The 18,493-nt window shown below is 35.1% G+C and overlaps 2 protein-coding genes across 2 annotated transcripts; both read left to right on the top strand.

Moving 5' to 3' along the window:
• The first annotated feature begins 1,215 nt into the window (after positions 1–1,215).
• Positions 1,216–7,984, top strand: LOC110801691 (uncharacterized). The gene is made up of 7 exons (XM_022007092.2): positions 1,216–1,575; positions 1,676–1,822; positions 1,919–2,017; positions 5,961–6,152; positions 6,276–6,395; positions 6,916–6,987; positions 7,544–7,984. The coding sequence occupies exons 1-7, from the start codon at positions 1,294–1,296 to the stop codon at positions 7,766–7,768; spliced, it is 1,137 nt and encodes a 378-aa protein (XP_021862784.1). The 5' UTR covers positions 1,216–1,293; the 3' UTR covers positions 7,769–7,984.
• Positions 7,985–11,209: 3,225 nt separating this feature from the next.
• LOC110801692 (gibberellin 2-beta-dioxygenase 2) lies at positions 11,210–16,016 on the top strand. The gene is made up of 2 exons (XM_022007093.2): positions 11,210–12,141; positions 15,289–16,016. The coding sequence occupies exons 1-2, from the start codon at positions 11,290–11,292 to the stop codon at positions 15,637–15,639; spliced, it is 1,203 nt and encodes a 400-aa protein (XP_021862785.2). The 5' UTR covers positions 11,210–11,289; the 3' UTR covers positions 15,640–16,016.
• Positions 16,017–18,493: the final 2,477 nt, after the last annotated feature.

Raw genomic sequence — 18,493 nt, 5'->3', positions numbered from 1 at the left:
TCATTTTTTAGTGGGTTTAATGATGTGTCAACAAATTAATGGTGGTGTACAAGAAAATCTTGTACACTAGGTGTACATCTAGCTCCCGTTGATTGACATTAAAAACGTTTAGCAAGTGATATTTTCGTAATAAAGTTCAAAAACTTATAAAATTAAAGTTATTAATTATGTGACGCCGTTCACAAATTTGTTGTTTGACTGTATATATTTTCTCAAATTTTGACAAAAATTTATTTTCAATAATATACGGTTATAGTGGTTACATATTTTTGCGAAATGCATTATACTGTCATATATTTTGATATATACTAGCTTTTGAGCCCATTTATAGAACGGGCGGTTAAATAGTCGTTATTAAGTCCATCTATTTGTGATTTTAGAGAGAAAATATGATTTATATAGAGGTAAATTTTGAAAGTTGAGAGGATACATAAATTAAATTTTTTTTGAGGGAATACATAAATTAAATAGTGTATTAATATTGAGTGTTAATAGGGAAGATGGAGTTGAAAAATATTGAATGAATAGATTGGTGAATTGATGTTGTACAAGGAAGATGGAGTGACCATGGGACTGGAGTTGTATAAGAGCATTTCTAATGGTAAGCTAATTTGACAATTAGCTTGTTATGCACATAAGATTTCAAGTATTTTCATTGTCTAGCTAATTTATGCTCCAATAACTAGTAGCTTTGTTATTGATGGAAGAAAGAATGAATGACACGTGTCATCTAATCAAATGTGTTGACACATATCATTTAATCAAATGTGATTTTTCTTTTTAAATAATAGGTATAGCTCCGCACGAAATAACTCGACACGTATTTGCTTTAGTCTATTACTTGGTCAATAATAGAACTAATATGAACTACTCCCTCCGTCCCATAATATAGTGCCTGTTTTCCTAAAATGGTGTCCCTAAATAATGTGCCTATTTCTATTTTAAACCATTAATTTTTACTTTGAAAATTGTACATTTTGACTTTTATTCAACCCATGTGCTTGATTTTTGTCCTTTTTAGGCCTATTTATTATGTACACACCTTTAATCTATAATTTATCTCTCCATTTTTGCCAACTAACATGTACTTTATCTTGAAAGTACAAATCATTATTGTTTTTATTATCAATGTTATCCTTTACCTTAATAACCGTGATTTTGGTCAAACGGGCACTATATTATGGGACGGAGGGAGTATGAAGTATGAAATAATGAAGCCAAAAGGGCAGCCCTCCTACACATTTCAAACCCAGCAAGAACTGTAACAAGTAGCAAAAGGGCAGAGAGAAGGACATGTTAATGCTCTCGTTAAGCAGAGGGTTTAATACAAGCAGTCGCAAGCTCTTCCCATCCCTCACTTCATTTTCTTTCTCCTCTTCCACCTCTTTCTCTCTCATGGCATTCTCACCTTCTAGGGTTTCCACCTTCTCAACTGGGTCCCCCATTACCTCCCAACTCAAGCGCATCGGCACCCACAATGGCAGCTTTCATTGCGACGAAGCTCTTGGTTGCTTCATGATTCGCCTCTCCAACAAATTCTTTGCTGCTGAAATTGTTCGAACCCGCGACCCCCAGGTCTGGCCTTTGTTTAATTTTTCTGGGTGGTTGGTTTTTCCCCCCGCAAGTTTGATTAATTTAGATGGTAATTAGAGAATGGGTATGGTTAGTTTCGCAGGTTTTGGAGACATTGGATGCAGTATTAGACGTAGGAGGTGTGTATGATCCAAGCAATGATAGATATGATCATCATCAAAAGGGTTTTGCTGAGGTTTTTGGACATGGGTTTAATACTAAACTTAGTAGTGCTGGTCTTGTTTACAAGGTAATGTTTTTTTTTTTAATGTTATGCTTAATTTCCTGTAAAAAATATTGTAAGAATCGGGGATTGGAATTGATTATTGTAATTATTTTATTGTAGCATTTTGGGATGGAGATAATTGCAAAGGAGTTGAGGCTTGATGAAGGACACCAAGATGTATTTCGGCTATTCATTGCTGTCTATAGAAACTTTATGGAGGTTTGTTTTCTGGATTTATAATTGTATAATTGTATTATGTAAACACAGTTTCTTTTGATTTTATCTGGTTTGTTAAGTTGCTCTTAACTAGTGTTGTTTGTGGAAAAGTTCGATAGGAAAAGTTGGGAGTTTCTTGTGGTTTGGAACTAATTTGATACTTCTATTTTATTCCTGCATTGGAAGTTCTAAATAGATGCAGGGATTGTTCATTCATTGGGATGAGAAATTGGGAATTAGTGTCGAATATAGAATTTGTGCTTTGGAGTTGGATACACACATCCAGTTTTCCAAGTATCATTTTGTAGTCCTCCAATTAGCATACGGAGTTTTTGTGATCACATTCTTTGGATTTCTCTTTCAAGGAGTTCATTGTATTTCCAAGTATTGTGTTTGCTTATGACACTTTTTTTTTTCTTCATAAAAAGTGCTAAGCTGTAGTGTTACTACAAAGTAATACACTGCGTCCTAATTTGGCTGAAATGTAGGCGATGGAATTATGCAGGCTATAAGGCTTGGTTGTTTGGGGGGTGGAGGCTCTGAAATGAGTAATTTACCAAAAGCAAGGGAATGCTCGGAGTGTGATCCTTGTAATTGAGACATCTTTCCCTTTATATGATCATTCATATCATTCAGGGCTGACTCCGAGGCTGCCAATCTTGGTTGGCTTGATTTTCTTTTTCTCTAGTATGCTTTACTAGCTTGAGTGCATTCGGATTAAAACATGTTGAACTCAGGGAAATGGAACCCTTTCACCTTTTGGGCTAAGGGGGTGTTTGGTTTGGAAAGGGGAAAGAGAATGACATGAAGAAAGGGAAAGATGAAGAACGAAAAGTAAATTCCTATATTATCACAAGTTGTTTGTTTTACAAAAATCAAAAGAAACCCATACAACTCCCACCACAACTGGCTTTTCCCGCATCCCCTCAGAAACTGCCCCTTCCCTCTGCCTGTCGCCCGCCGCCCCTACCCGGTCTCTCACTCCTTTGTTTTAATCTCTCTTTTAGTTCTAGTTATTTCGTGGATTTTCTTTATGATTGGGGTTGTTTTTAGGGTAAGTATGTGATTTTTCAAGTGGTCAGAATCTATGTTACTCCGACACTCCATTTGACGGTGGGTGTCGGTGTCGACACGACCCGACCCGCGACACGACACTCGACACGTGTCCGGGGAGGTGTCGACACCAGTGTCGGAAAAGAGTCCGATTTGAAGTGTCGAAATCGGGAGTAGAAAGATAAATTTGAAACCCTAGATCCAGAAATTGAAGGTGGGGAGAAGCGAGAGAAGAACAATTATGTTGGGGCTTTTGTTGTTGAAGAAAAAACGCCTAGATTGCACTCTTTGATTCTGATTTTCACCGATAATTGACTGTTTGAGAGTCTTCCATGGTTGTCTTCGTTTCCTTCCGGTCATTTTTCTGCCTTATGCTGAGTTATGCGTTGTTGGTGATGGTGAGTGACTGAGTGGTGGACTGGGCTTTCCAAACTTATTCTTTTTTTTTACCCTTTTTCAAAATACCCTAGGCCTACCAGTATACTTCGTAATAAATAAAAGAAAGGAAAAGATGGGAAGTGGGGAACAAACCCACGTGCTCACTGATAACTTTACAAAAAGTCAGCATTTTTTTTTTTCATTTGTTTCTTACTTTTTCAATTCTTTGTACTTTTAAACTCTTTTAGATAGGTTTTATCCTGCTTTAGAATTTTAACTTAAACTTAATTAATATGTTTATTTTCATTTTTTTTTATAATTATATTATTTAACACTATTTTTGTAGTTTTTATTAAAAGTGTCGATTTTTTTTTTCCGACACTTGCAAGCGAGCCGTGTCTAAAAAAAAGGTCAAGACACTCCTTTGACCGTGTCGGAGTGTCTGCAAATATTTGGATCGGAGTGTCAGATACTCCGACACCTTGTCGGACACGACACCGACACCCGTGTCTGAGTAACATAGGTCAGAATTGTTGTTGGATTGACTGGCAGTTTCCCGACGAGATAAGGGTTAGTTTTTTGAGAATTGGGGTGGTTTCGGCGAGATTAGGGTTTATTTTTGGGTGGTTTGGGGTGGATTTCGTGGGTTGGGTGCTTGGTTTCCTGGTGGGCAGGGTGGTTCGGTGGTAGTAGGGTGGTTTCGGTTGTGGGTAGGGTGAATTTGGTGGTTTTAGGGTGGTTTCGTTGGTGGGTAGGGTGGTTTTAAGGAGGTTGAACAGGTTTTGGGGGTCTTGGTGGTTGAGGGCCTTGCCTTGGGTCATTAGTTCGTTGGTGTTTTGGTGGTGAGTTTGATTGAGGAGAAGATCTGGCAACAGAAGTCCAGAGTTGGAATAAGGCTGCAATCCTTAAATATTGCTGGGCTTTTAAGATGTGAAAGCAATATCATGAACGTACGAGAGGAACATGAACGTTCATCTAGCTTTTAGAATAAGCTAGTCACCTACCAAATTTCCTAGTAATTGCATCAAACTTATGAGCTTTAACTAAGGGTGGTCAAAGTGCTAGTTAAGTTGGTAGGGTGAAGAGGAGTTTGGGGTTATGCCTTGAGGAAGGGTGAGTAATTGATATTTTAGTAGGAACACTGACAAGAGGGGGATGAATTGTATAGAGGAACTTGGTTAAGTTTCTTGCGGAATTTAAACGTTAAAGGAACATTGATCAATAAACACGAAGAATGTGAATTTGAGGAAACTTCTTGACACTAATCAAGAAGGAAAAATCTCAAACCCCTTTATATATTACGATACCTCGAATACAATACACTCAATAACTCGAGTTCCTCTCAAACACGAGTTCATTCCTCTCAGACACGAGTTCCTCACATCAATCCTCTTTGATTATTGTGCTGCTCTTTTCACACTCTGTCACGGACTTAACTCTAAGTCACTCAAGGATCACTCAACCCTTAAACCCCAAAATTACAACTCGATTTATAAAACTCTAGTATTTAACAAAGCGTTGTCAGTTGTGATTTGAGAAATGAAATTGCTTGTCCTTTTATAGAGGAGTTTCATTAGGTTAGTTCCCATGTTTGAGGTTTCCCTCAACTCCCACTAACCGTTATTGCTACTAGTAACTGCAGAGTAACTGCAGCGTGTTCCGAGAGAAACAAGGAAGACTCCTTCAAACCACCTAAGCACGTTTAGTTTTGAGAGAATACAGGAAGAAAAATATTTTACTTGGTAAACAAGGATTTGTAAAACAGAATCCAAAGTTAATTTTATTAAATTGTTTTTATTTATTTTTTTCAAAGATTTTTCTAATAAACTTTATTCTATTTACTGTTAATATTTTCTAAAAATCGTACTAAACTACACGTGTTCCTTTTGTTCCACGTTACTCATAGACAATATTAAATACTTACATAAAACCTAAACATAAACTCATATGTTGGAGCTTTCATGCTTGCACCTCTAGGAAGCTTCACTTGAAGACTTCACGCCTTGTTCCTTCTCCGGAACATCGAAGTTCTTCATAATATATGAGGAACTCGCCTTAAGAACTCGGTTCCAATTCTTGCAAATTGATTGATTCTTATAGTAGCTCCTGACATTGCTTGTGTTGCTTGTATATTTTCCACACGCTTAGTTTATCCAACTCAGCCACTCCCTAACTTAGCATTGTCCATCAAAGGAGATATCGGGACCTAAACAATACCACAATTAAACAATAATCAAGAAGTTTGCTTTGTCATCATCAAAACTTAGGGTCAACAGTAATCATGGTAGAGGGAAATGAATTGGTCTAACAAACAAGGGAATGAAGGTAGTTGATTGTCTTACCCTTTCTTGAAACCCCCAAAACAAATGCCCCCTTATTTCATTTAGCAGTCAAACAAAATGGATTTCTTCTATTCCCTTCCCTATCCAAAAATCCAAACATGGGAAATTTGATTCCCTGTGACAAGTTTGAATTGTATTCACTTATTTATTGGAACATCTGATGATTGTTGCAGGCTATTGATGCAATTGATAATGGAATCAATCAGTATGACACTGACCAGCCTCCAAGATATGTCAACAACACTCATTTGTCTTCAAGAGTTGGAAAACATAATTTGGATTGGACAGATCCTGATCAATCAGCTGAGAACGAGAACAAAGCCTTTGAGAGGGCGATGAATCTAGCTGGTGGCGAGTTTTTGGATGTGAGATTCTTGTCATGTAATTGACTCTTTTAATACTTATTTCTTGCTGTTTACCAATTATGTCATTTCGGAAATTTGAGCTGTCTCTAGTTTGTTTTGACATTGAACATCTTTTGGTCTCAGAATCTCCGACATCTTGCAAGATCATGGTTGCCAGCTCGATCAATTGTGGTGGAATGTCTCTCGGCAAGAAAAGATGTCGACCCTAGCGGAGAGATTATGGTCTTGGACAGATTTTGTCCTGTAAGTAGTAGAAATCTTAATCTCCATCACCTGTCATTTGCAAATTGTCTGTGCTTTATGCTCATTTTAAATGTTTAATTAATTTGTGATCATCTCATCTTCTCTACTATGGATCTCTTTTTCGACATTTTGTGTATGCTACTATACTTCTGGGCTTATGCATTCAGATTTCAGAGTTAATCCTGATAATTGAAACTTGAGCTTATGGGTAGTTATACACTTATACTTTAATGTTTATGAGGGAGTAAGTCCATAGTCTTCTATTGGGATTTTTGGAGTTAAAATCTTGGGAGAAGGAACAGGGGAGTATGCTCACAGATTTAACCCTGATCATTGTGATGGAAGACAACCACCATTTAACTCTGAATGAATAAGCCCAGAAATGTCCTTTTTCTTAGTTGGAAATTGAGACTGTTTTGCACTTGGGTGGTTCTTTTTTCTCCTTTTCCCCATTATCTTACTTTGAGTTGCATATTACGAATTAGGAGATTCCATTTGATTTGATGGCTCTACCTTGCAGTGGAAACTCCATCTTTTTGAACTCGAGCAGGAGATGAAGATTGATCCTCCTGTCAAATATGTCCTTTACCAGGTATGTCTGAAACTCCTTGACATATGTTCTTACTTGTTGAGTTCCTGCTTTGTTTTGGTTGATGATATTATACATACTGTCTGGCTTTATTTTGCTTGTTGAGTTACTACCTTGTTTCTTGAAACTTCAAATTTTGTTAATGAAAAAACGCCTATTCAAGTACAAAGTCAGGGGTATGTTAATACTCCAACAGTCCGTTTGGTAGTCGGTAATAAACGGTGGGAATGGGAATAAATCATAGTGTTATTTGGCAAGAAATTAACATCATGATATCCGTGGTAATGAAATTTTGTCTCAAACTTGGTGTTTTTCTTCGTAAATTTACATTCCCACCTAATACCACTCCCCAAATGGTAATGGATGGTAATGAAAATTTATAAAGAAGATGAGATAATTTTGATTCGATTAGCATTACCATGGGAAAGGATATCGATTTTCCTTCCAAATTTACATACAAATTCATTCCCATTGCCACCATTTATGGCCGGCTACCAAACGGGCCGCAAATTCATTATGAAGCACAGTTCTTAGTTATACTATTATTACTATTTGGTAGGATGATAGGAGCAAACACTGGAGAATCCAGGCAGTGTCAGTAGCCCCTGATAGATTTGAGAGCAGGAAGGCTCTTCCGGAAGCATGGAGAGGTTTGAGGGATGATGATTTATCCAAGGGGTCAGGCATCCCTGGTGGTGTATTTGTTCATATGAGCGGTTTTATTGGCGGAAATACAACTTATGAGGGTGCTCTTGCCATGGCTAAAGCTGCTTTGAAATTGTGAGCTTGCAGACTACCTTCACTTGGAAATTGGAAGATGAGGCAGATGGTGATTTGAGAGAGTTAACCATTTACTAGTTTTTGCTCATGAGACTATTCTTTTATTATTAAGTCCCCACCGTGAGTTTGGGTTTACTTAAATACTTGCACTTTTAGATCACATAATATTGTTTTGAGTTGTGTGACAAAGTTGATCTGTTACAATCAGAATTGTTTGGTAGATAGTCTTCAAAATCGTTTAAATACATCTTCTGAAAGTCCTATAAATAGAGGGCGATATTCCCCAACAATCGGACTTTAAAACTTTGCTGGGTTGATTATTTGGATAGTGTTCTCTCAACTCGTAAGGGTGATGTGTGCCTGTGTGTACTTCATGCACGAGTACATGCTTTGTGAATTATGAGTTGAAGGGAGGCTGGGATTAGCTGATGCTTGGAGTTATTGAATGGTTGTTTGGGCTTTTTTCAAAGTTGACGGGCTGTACTTTTGAGGTTCCTTGCCCATATTGATCTTGCTAGGGGGATCGAGCATACATTTTCCGGCCCGTGCAGCCCACAGGCTTGCTGGGCCAGCTCAATTCAGCCATTTTCTCACCAGCATTACGAATATGGCTGTCAAATCGGGCCATCGGTCACTTACGGTCGGATATAATCGGTTTAGGTATAATAGGATAATGTGATTGTGCGTGTCATTGTGCTTATGCGGATTGAATGCATGATTTTTTTTCCTCGTTCACTTATGTTTTTGTTAGAAATCGGTTAGATCGAGTCAGTTTTTTACAGCCCTAAATTACCTTCACTTGACTGCTGGCCGGGGTCTGTGGCTTTGGCTCCATGCAAACTGCGAAATTTGGCAAACTCTTTATATAAATACCGCGACAAGCATTCATAGTACTCCGTACTAACATAATTTTATATCACCATAACCAAATGAGATACTGTATCATCACACCTATCCAAAATTTAAAATACGACCACAACACGGAGGTCCACAACTTACATTGTGTACCTTCTCCATTCAGAAATCGACTTTAGGACTTTGAATAATACTTCCTCTGTTCTTTTTTAAATGACACAATTATTTAGGCACGTTTGCCAACGTAATATTTCAAACATTAATATCTCCAATTATGGATAAGAAAAAATTATAAAAAGTTGATATTTAAAAAATATTTATTGAGACGAATCTAACAAGACCCCACACGACTATGTTTTTTCTTAAGTATAAACCACAAAAGAAAGTCAAATGAGCTTATGTGAATAGTGTCCAAAATCCAATTGTGTCATGTAAATAAGAACGGAGGAAGTATGACTGCAAGTAAACAGTGGAGTTATGTACCAAGGTTGCAGCAAATGTTTGTGGCAGACTTGCTGGTGGGGATGCTGTATGGTAGCATGCGGTTGTCAATGCTCTCTTCTGTCAAGGCTCAAGGCACACTGAATTACCTCTAAGCTCCACTTTTGCTTTTGAGCGTTTCCAATAATACAATTTGCAACTCAAAATAATTTTATATTATTGACATGGGAACGATAAAAGCAAATTAGATAAATTATTTCTAATTTTATACGAGTAATATCACCTCAAGTTATCAAGTATATGTCAATCCATATTTCTATCGAAGAATGGTTAGTGGTATTCTACCCTGATACTTAAAAGTCATTCGGATCAAATTCAATATATAACCTTTTTGAAAATTATATTGAATGATTATTCTTTATCTGTAACGACAATGTATACCAAAATTTAATTTTGAACTGAACTGAATTAAATGAAACTTATTGAAATATACGAGTAGCTTTAAATTGCACTAAACTGAATTATAAGAAGTCGCCCAATTTGACAATTAATCGGTCTTAAAAACAAGTACTTGTTTAATTAATGTAGTTGTTGTCATAACCCTACCCTAATTGTAAGTATTTTGGTGTCAATGGTGCTGGTACATCATGTACGACCCTTCTTTCCCTCTGTTTCCTGAAACAATGGGTTTTGTTTGCCATATTATATACGGAGTACCTAACTTATTAAGCATATACTTTACACTAATTAAACATTTAATGAAATCAACCCACAAAAGTGATTTCGTTGTTAGCAAAATCTCAGTTAAAAGGCAAATTTGCCAAATACAACCTAATAAAGTTCACTATTTGCCAATCACAACCTCAAATTTCTAATTTTGTCAATTACAACCTTAAACTTGTACATCTATTTTAAATTACAACCCGAAACCATTTTCCGGCAAAAATCATCGGAAGATGATGTCATAATGTTATTAAAAAAAACATACGAAGGACATAATAGCTATATAAAAAAATACTTTTTCAATTATTTTATGTTTTTTGTTTTTATTATTTATCTATTTAATTTTTTTATAGAAATTATGTAATTTTTTTTTTAATAACATTATGACCTCATTTTCGGTGATTTTTGCCGGAAAATAACTTCGGGTTGTAATTTAAAATGGATGTATAAGTTCAAGGTTGTAATTGGCAAAAATAAAAATTTAAGGTTGTAATTGACAAATAGAGAACTTTATGAGATTGTATTTGGCAAATTTTCCCAGTTAAAACTTAAAAGTAGTTGCATGCTATTTCCCTAAAAACTTTATTGGACTCCACGTATATCGGTATATTAATATTTTAATTATATTTAATCACTCCCTTCAGGCTTCAGCCATCGGCTAGTGTGAAGAATGTATGTACCATGTATGGGTGGAATGATTATTTAACTACTCATACCTTTATCTTAAAAGATTAATTATGCTTTTATGTCATTGATGTGCACCTACCCATATTTAAGCAAGAAAATTAATTAACATGGATTATTGGAGTGTAATACTAAAAAACAACTACTCCGTATCCTATATGCAAAACCTATAATACACTCGATAAGTATGACATATTTGATGTTAACATACATATTTTCTTGTCCAACCTCTCTTCCAAGTCACGCAATTAAGGCCAAATAAACACCATTCCTTTCAAATTTTTAACGAGTAACAACAACCCTTACTTGACTGTCATGTTAAACCACAACTCCACAAGTAAAATCACAAGTAGTAGATCATAAAATACACCATACTCTGTGATACACCTTATTAAATTAATTAATTCTCTAATAATAATAATAATAATTTGAATCAGGATCGTGTTCTTCCGTACAAGCACGGTTGAATTTCATTCTTTTAAAATAACCTAAATTTGTACGAAGTAGAACTTAACAAACTCTTTATTCAACATTAACTTTCTACGAATTAAGTATAGTATAAATCGTGGTTTGTGTTTATCGTCTGTGTTAATAATAACATTGGTAATTATATTTTAAATAATCAAATTATTATCACAAGAGTAGTCCCTTTCATTTTTATTTTTTCTTACAAAAACAAATGTGATCAATCAAAATTATGGAATGCAGTCCACGTAAGTAATAGCTACAAGTATAAACATCCACTTTGACTTGACACCAAAATATAGACGCCATAACCATAACACTTCTTTCTCTACACCCAAACCTAAAGAGTCAATCAAAATGGCGAGCTCTTCTTCAACAGCACAAAACCCACGCCACCTTCTCAACCACCTTTACGGGGGACCCACTTCCGCTCCACCACCAACACCCTCAACCCAACCATCTCTCTCCTCCTCCACGTCAGACGCTGCCGCTGACACCCTCTCTCGCCTTCTCCACCGCCTCCCTCCCAGTCTCTCTCTTCCTACACGTCTCTCCCCACGCGCCCCGGCTAAGTCTTCACCACATCTCCCTACACTGTCTCTCTCCTCCACGTCATTTCCCTCTTCCGGTGTTGATAGTAATTTGTTCGAGCTGGGTTACTTCCAGCTCACCCACCACTCTATAACCCCTAAGCTTGCTGAGTCCGCCGAGTCGGAATCGCTCTCGCTCTTCGACTTACCACTTGATGAAAAACTTAGCTCTTTCCCTACAGACTGGCCTCTTGGGTTCAACAATGACGACGATGATGACGATGACAATGATGGTGATGATCATCAAACGGGGTCGTTTTGCTTGGATGGCCAGTGCTCTGCAACTAATACAGCCGAGTTGAGTTTGGCGAGTTTGAAAGAGTTGACTCGCGAGTTAGAGAAGCTTGGTTTGGAGGTGGTGGAGAAGCTAGCGTCCGCCGTGGGGTTTGAGAACCCGTTTAGAGAAGGAGGGGTTGTGGGGCCAAACAAACAAAGTTCGTTGATGTGGGTAACATCACCAGACGGTGATAAAGCAACAGCAAGGAGGGTGTACCCGTATGTGGTGGGGTTGCAGTACCAGATTAGGCCAATGAAGTGGGATTTGGTGTCGGATTCAGGTTCGGTAAGTGTGGAGCCTCAGGTTGGGTCAGTTTTTGTTACGCTTGGAGACATCGCTCAGGTACATAACAAATTTTAATTATGAATGTTTTTTTTTTTTTTTTTTTTTGAGGGCAATTTTAATTATGAATTTGAATACGTCATTTCATTTAATTATTTAATGTAAAACCCCTTTGCCTTATCCAACCATAAATCCTTTGCTTGATGTTTAATTTCTAGTCATATGCTACCTCCATGGCTCCATTGAGTCCATTTCTAAATAGTTATACTATTTATTTTTGACACCATTTACTTATTTTACTTTGACGATAATTTCTACTAACAAATAAAAACAAATATTCCATATTATTATGTAAAAAGTTATCGAGTTTGTCTCATTGTGTATTTTAAATACATCCATTTTTATAATTTTTACTAATACATAATTAAAATATTAATGATTAATTTATTCGTTAACAAATATGAAAATCAAAATGATGCAACTATTTTGAAACAGACTAAATATATACTTAATTTATTAAAACTGGTTCAACATTCATGGGACAAAATGTACATAGATACACAGAGTATTAGGTGTACATGTACAATAGGTTACTCCATATAAAATTTGAACATATCTTCCCTGTCATTTATATTGCCCTATATCTTACTCCCTCCGTTCCTAAATAAGTGTCACATTTGAGTTCCGGCGTGGTAATTAATAAAATTGTAAAGTGTGTAAGAGTTAATGATTGAGAATGGTTTTTTTGGGGAAAGGATAAAGTAGATTCTCCCTCCGTTCCAAAATGTTTGTTACGTTTGGACTTTTGCACGTTTATTAACGTATAATAAAGATTCTTTTGGTTTTTTATTAAAAAAATAAACCAAGTAAAACCCCAATCCACTAATAATTACAACAACCAATAAGATTGTTTTATTTATCAAAATGAACCAATAATGGAAAAGCACAAAGATTGCTAACTTAACATACTTGGGAAATTGTAAAGAAATTTAATGAGTTGAAAAAATTGGACCAATTAAAATTAAAAGTTGGCACAAAAAATAATATTATAATAAGTTTATAAAAGGAAAGATTCCCCCATGTAACAAACATTTTGAAACAACCTAAAAGGAATACGTAACAAACATTTTGGAACGGAGGGAGTAATTGTTTAATTGAATAAAGTACAAATAAAAGTGGATGTGGGGATTGAAAGTGGAAAAGTGTAGAATATGTAAGTAAAAGTAATCATGATTTATAGAAAAGTGGAAAAAGTGTATGGAAAAGTGTAAAAAGTGTATGGAAAAGTGGGAAAAGTATATGTTCAAAAATAGAAATGTGACACTTATAAGGGAACGCTAAAAAAGGAAATGTGACACTTATTTAGGAACGGAGGGAGTATAATTTTATATTCTCCTCTGATGGTTCGTTCACATAACAAAGTTTAATAGGAATTGGATTTGTTTGAAAAAACAAGGGTTGTAATATTTTAACTTAAACTAGTGTTGTGTCCGTATGTTGAACGTGGTTTTATATTTAACATAACGGTAAATATATTTGGGCAATATTGATAATTTTTTTGCACAAATAGTGAGGCCCAAATAGTGATGTACATATATATTCCATAAAAAGACGTCCTAAAAGAGAATGATCGAGTATCTATAATACTCCATCTGTTTTCAAATATTAGTCCCTTTTGAAATCTTAACACTATTCACAATGGAAGAGAATTTTCGAATTTTTTTCCAATACGTACTTCAAATATTGAGTTGAAACGAGTTGAAAAGTCAAAACAAGACTAACATTTAATAATGGAGGGAGTATGAATCATACATGAAAATAATCAAAGGTTTGACCATCAAGCATATGATCTTTAGATATATCCCGGAAGCTTGAAATTTGGCTTAGACACGCAAGCACAAGACGACACATTAACAGTAGGCCTGGGTTGTGTTTGGGTCCCCTTTTGAAAAGTGCACCGCACAATACATGAGTAACATGCCTAATGGACCTAGCCAAACTCAAGACACGTAGGTTTGGCCGGGCCTATGGCCCGAAGGCATTTTAGTAAATTACTCTGTGGGTTACTGTTACAGAGTAAAAAAAGTAAAAAAATCATGACATGTAGTGTGGTAAGTAAAGGGGTAAAGGAGTCAGAATTACGCAAATATGGCTGAGAAAGTCTTAATCTATACTGGGTATACCATTGAAATGATATACTAATATTCTGCATTTTTATTTAGTACCCAATCACGTAGTTGAGTATAAGGAAAGTAGTTGTATTTTCTCATGTAATACCAAACAACATAGTTTGGTAGCATGGTTTCATTTTTATTTGGTTCCAAACAACATAGTTTGGTACTCACAAGTCAAAGATAAATGTCATTTATCGTTGACCAGACTCAATTTATTACATGAACTTACCATATAACCCTTGATATACCAACCGAAGTTACTATTTTGCCCTTAGTATACCATTTTAATGGTATACCTAGTATAGATTCAGAAAACCTCAAATATGGCTAGCCATGTGGGCTTTTTGTTACTACATCCGTTTCAAGGAGTTAATTTCAATCATTGGACTCACTTAACCAAACTTGTTTGATGGAGCTGGTAGGGAACCGGTGTTATGACTTTGAGGTTATATGTTGGAGCCCCAACATCTGTTTTATGTTTGGGGGTGAGGAATCATTTACCATCGAACCCCCTTAGAGCATCTCCAATGGTTGTAGCTAGTGATTTGCTTGCAATTTTTAGAAATTCCAAACTACTAGCTTGACCATTGGAGTTGAAATAATAAATTAGCTTGGCCAAGCAAATTAGCTTATTTAAGCTAATTTGCTTGAAAAAACTTGGCCAATGAAATAATATTAAATTAAAATATTGATTGACAAATATGACTACATTAAATATCAAGCTAGTAGCTAACCACTAGGGTACTAACTAGCTAGAAAGATAAGTAGCTTGAAATATTATGTGGCATGACAAGCTAATTTAAAAATTAGCTTACCATTGTAGATGCTCTTAGAAGTGATAGAACTTGTATTTTGATTGTGACGTAAGGCGGCTGCAGGGAACCCAAGTTGATTAATTAGCCAAATACCTAATGGCATGAATTCAATCCCAAATTGGCCACATTATTAGTGAGGTGTGTTTAATTACTTTAAAGAAGCAACTAGCTTGAAACTGATGGGATATATATATATATAAATTGATCGAATTGGACAGGTATGGAGCAATGGAAAGCTAAAGAAAGTGAGAGGAAGACCGGCTCCTGCTTTTGGGGATATAAAATCAAACATATCAATGACAATGCTGCTCACCCTTCCTCTAGAGAGCACTGTCTCACCCCTTCTCCTCGTCCCTAATTACACCGGTGAAAAAGAAGCCAACAACCAACAAAAAGATAAGGATAATCAAACCATCAACCCAAATGCGAATAGCAATGATGGTAACGACGTTGATAACGAGGATCAGAGGATATTTAACTCGTTTTCTTTTGAGGATTATGCATGGAGAGTTTACCATGAGCGCCTGCTCTTTAAAGATCCCCTTGATAGATACCGCGTTATTCACTAGTTTCGCCGCCTATTGTTCTTCTTCCAACTGCCTGCATTTGCAAGTGTTTCTTTTTTCTGGTCCTTTTGGCTGGAGATTTGGTTGTTTCATTCTTTTGTTGGTAGTGTAGGAGTCGGAGATCTGTTTACCCTGCTGTTTTATGTGGCAAATGTGGTTGTTTTTGGGTTCTATATGGTACTACTTGTACCATATTAGATATGAATCTGAGTTTTGTACGGATCGGAGTACTACGTAGTATTATAACCGACTAGTAGCTGTTTTTTGCAAGATATTAACCATTTTATGTATTGCTCATATATGATTGCATAAGGCTTGTAACTCGATCAACTTCTTTGATCAATTTTATTCATCATTTAAATGTTATTCCCAAGTCAAAAGAGTGATTAATTGTTCTATATATGCAAGCCTAGCTAGAAGTTTGTTTTAGAAATTATAAAGATGATGATCCATTGATCAATTTGGTGGCAAATTATCATCTAAATCCATGATCCTATTGTTTTTTTTTTTTTTTGGGTAAATTGCTAAAGGTTATCATGCAATTATTATAGAGTAATAGAGTATCTTTTAATTACATGCAACAATGATGCCTGCATAAGTTAATTAAAAAGTTAGTGAGTATATTGCTGCACTCGGTTTTTGATGTCGAAATCATATATGCTTCGACTACTACATTTCAGATCGAGCTATAATGCAAAGCCTAAATCCATTTCAGGAGAGAATAAGTTTAACTGCTTAAGAATTATAAGGGCCTTTAACTTATACCTAGATAAAGAAAAGGATGAACCTAATCGGAGTATATATTGCGTACTACTCCATATTATGTAGTAAGTATGTACCCCATATTAGATGTATAGCACTTATACTTATTTGGGGATGGAGAGGGTGTTTTCAAATGTCATTATGAATGAACTATTATCAAAACCAATTTCATTAAACCTTATTATCCTAGGAATCCAATTATGCTTAATGACTTAATTTCTTTACTAACCTCTATTAAACGACCACTAATATGGTCATTGATTGGACATACTACTAGTATACATAGATTTCCTTTCAGTGTAAAATAATTTGCTTGCCTTGGAATAAAAGAGATAACGATACATATCTTTTTTTTTAAATACAACAACGCTTAAGTGTTTGGATCAGCTGGTAAGAGAGTTTTTTTTGCCAAAAGAAGGTTGGGAAACATTGCCATGAGAGCTGCCTCGACTCTCAATTAAAGTCTAATATGACTCGAGTCCGAATTAATCAAAGTCTGGTAGCTAGGATCTGGATTAATATTTATATCCTAAAATACCAAGGGAATAGACATAAAAGTAGGCAAACGGTTGAAGTACAAGAAGATGACATTTGTTGGTGTATACGTATAGCTCAAAATAAGTGTGGGGTTTTCCTTAGTTTCCACTTTTCTCTAACAGAAAGCTTCTCATTATTATACTTAAGTTTGCCTAATCAAGTATAATTAGTTCCTCAACCTAATCATTTCTTAAAACTTCAAAGTTCAAATGCCTTGACTAGTGATGCCTTAACTAGCACTTAATTAGTAATTAGGCTTTTTACTAAAAAGGGTGTTAGTTGCTACTTGTTTACGAGTGCATCTTAAGCATAGTGATGGAACACATTTACAAGTATCCAAAGTTGTATGATTATTCCTACCTTTCTTGTTTTTGTTTTAGATGGTGTTATGTCAATATACAACTATACAAGTATGAATACATCGAAACATAATATTTGGCATTCCACTAATTTTACTGAATTGAACTTTTTTAATTACTAATTTTTTTAAAAAAAGAACTTATTTAATTGGTTTAAGTAGTATCACGTAAGCTAAGTTAAATACTCCTATATCATTATGTCTCTAGCTTAAGATTAGCTACATAAAACTATTAATTCAAAGTTTTTCATGGTAAAAATTATTAGTTCAAACCAACTTGAGCTCAAATAAGGATTCAAAATGAGAGAAAAATTAAATATTAGTATCCCCGTCGGATGACCTTTTGATAACTATTACTCATTAAATAAAAAAACAATTTTGAAAAAGGAATGTAATTCTTTTTGAAAAAAAAAATGTGTCCTCTAACAGTAAATGAGAAGTGTTATTTTAAGAATTCCTAATAAATGAGAAGTGTCATTTTAAGAATTTCACTATGGAAATATATGAGTCTTGAAAATAAAATAGACATTTACTAGCTAGTAAAGAAAACAATTGATGTGAATGTTTTTTTAACCTCAATTGAGGTTCCATTAATACTCATTAGTAAATAGTAATGCACTAATGCCTTTAGCTTTGCATTACACATGAAAATCTATTAAATATTTTCAATTTTTGTTTCTCATTGAAAATTTTATGAGATAAGAATACATTATTAGTAACCGAGATAATGAGAAAGATAGAAACCTTTTAGAATATTTTATCTTCAACTTGTTTTTATTGAGAATGACTCGCTCTTGTTAAGATTAACTTATTTTTGTCAAAAATATAAATAACAATAGACAAGTCCAACATAACATAACATTAGTAAAATTCAAATCAAACCACAAGTACCAACTTGGTGGCTCACTGCTCACATCTAATGTGAGAATGTTTATTGTTTTATGTACATTTATCACATAAAAAATGATTGTACTCCGTATAATTTATGCAATTTTCTTTTTCCTTGAATTAAATTAAATGATCCCCCTATTACTATTATTATTTCCGTTATTTTTAAAACAAAAAGGCCATAGTGCCATACAAGAAAAACAAAAACAACAAATGAAGGCCCACAATCTTGATCTAGGTTTACATTGTCATACCAAGCTAGGCTACTAATTTCTTAAGGCCCACAATCTTTACTCTCCACTCTCATCCACC

This window comes from Spinacia oleracea, chromosome 1 (genome assembly GCF_020520425.1).
Source record: "Spinacia oleracea cultivar Varoflay chromosome 1, BTI_SOV_V1, whole genome shotgun sequence".
NCBI classification, from domain to species: Eukaryota; Viridiplantae; Streptophyta; class Magnoliopsida; order Caryophyllales; family Amaranthaceae; genus Spinacia; species Spinacia oleracea.
This window is presented reverse-complemented; position numbering and strand designations above follow the sequence as displayed.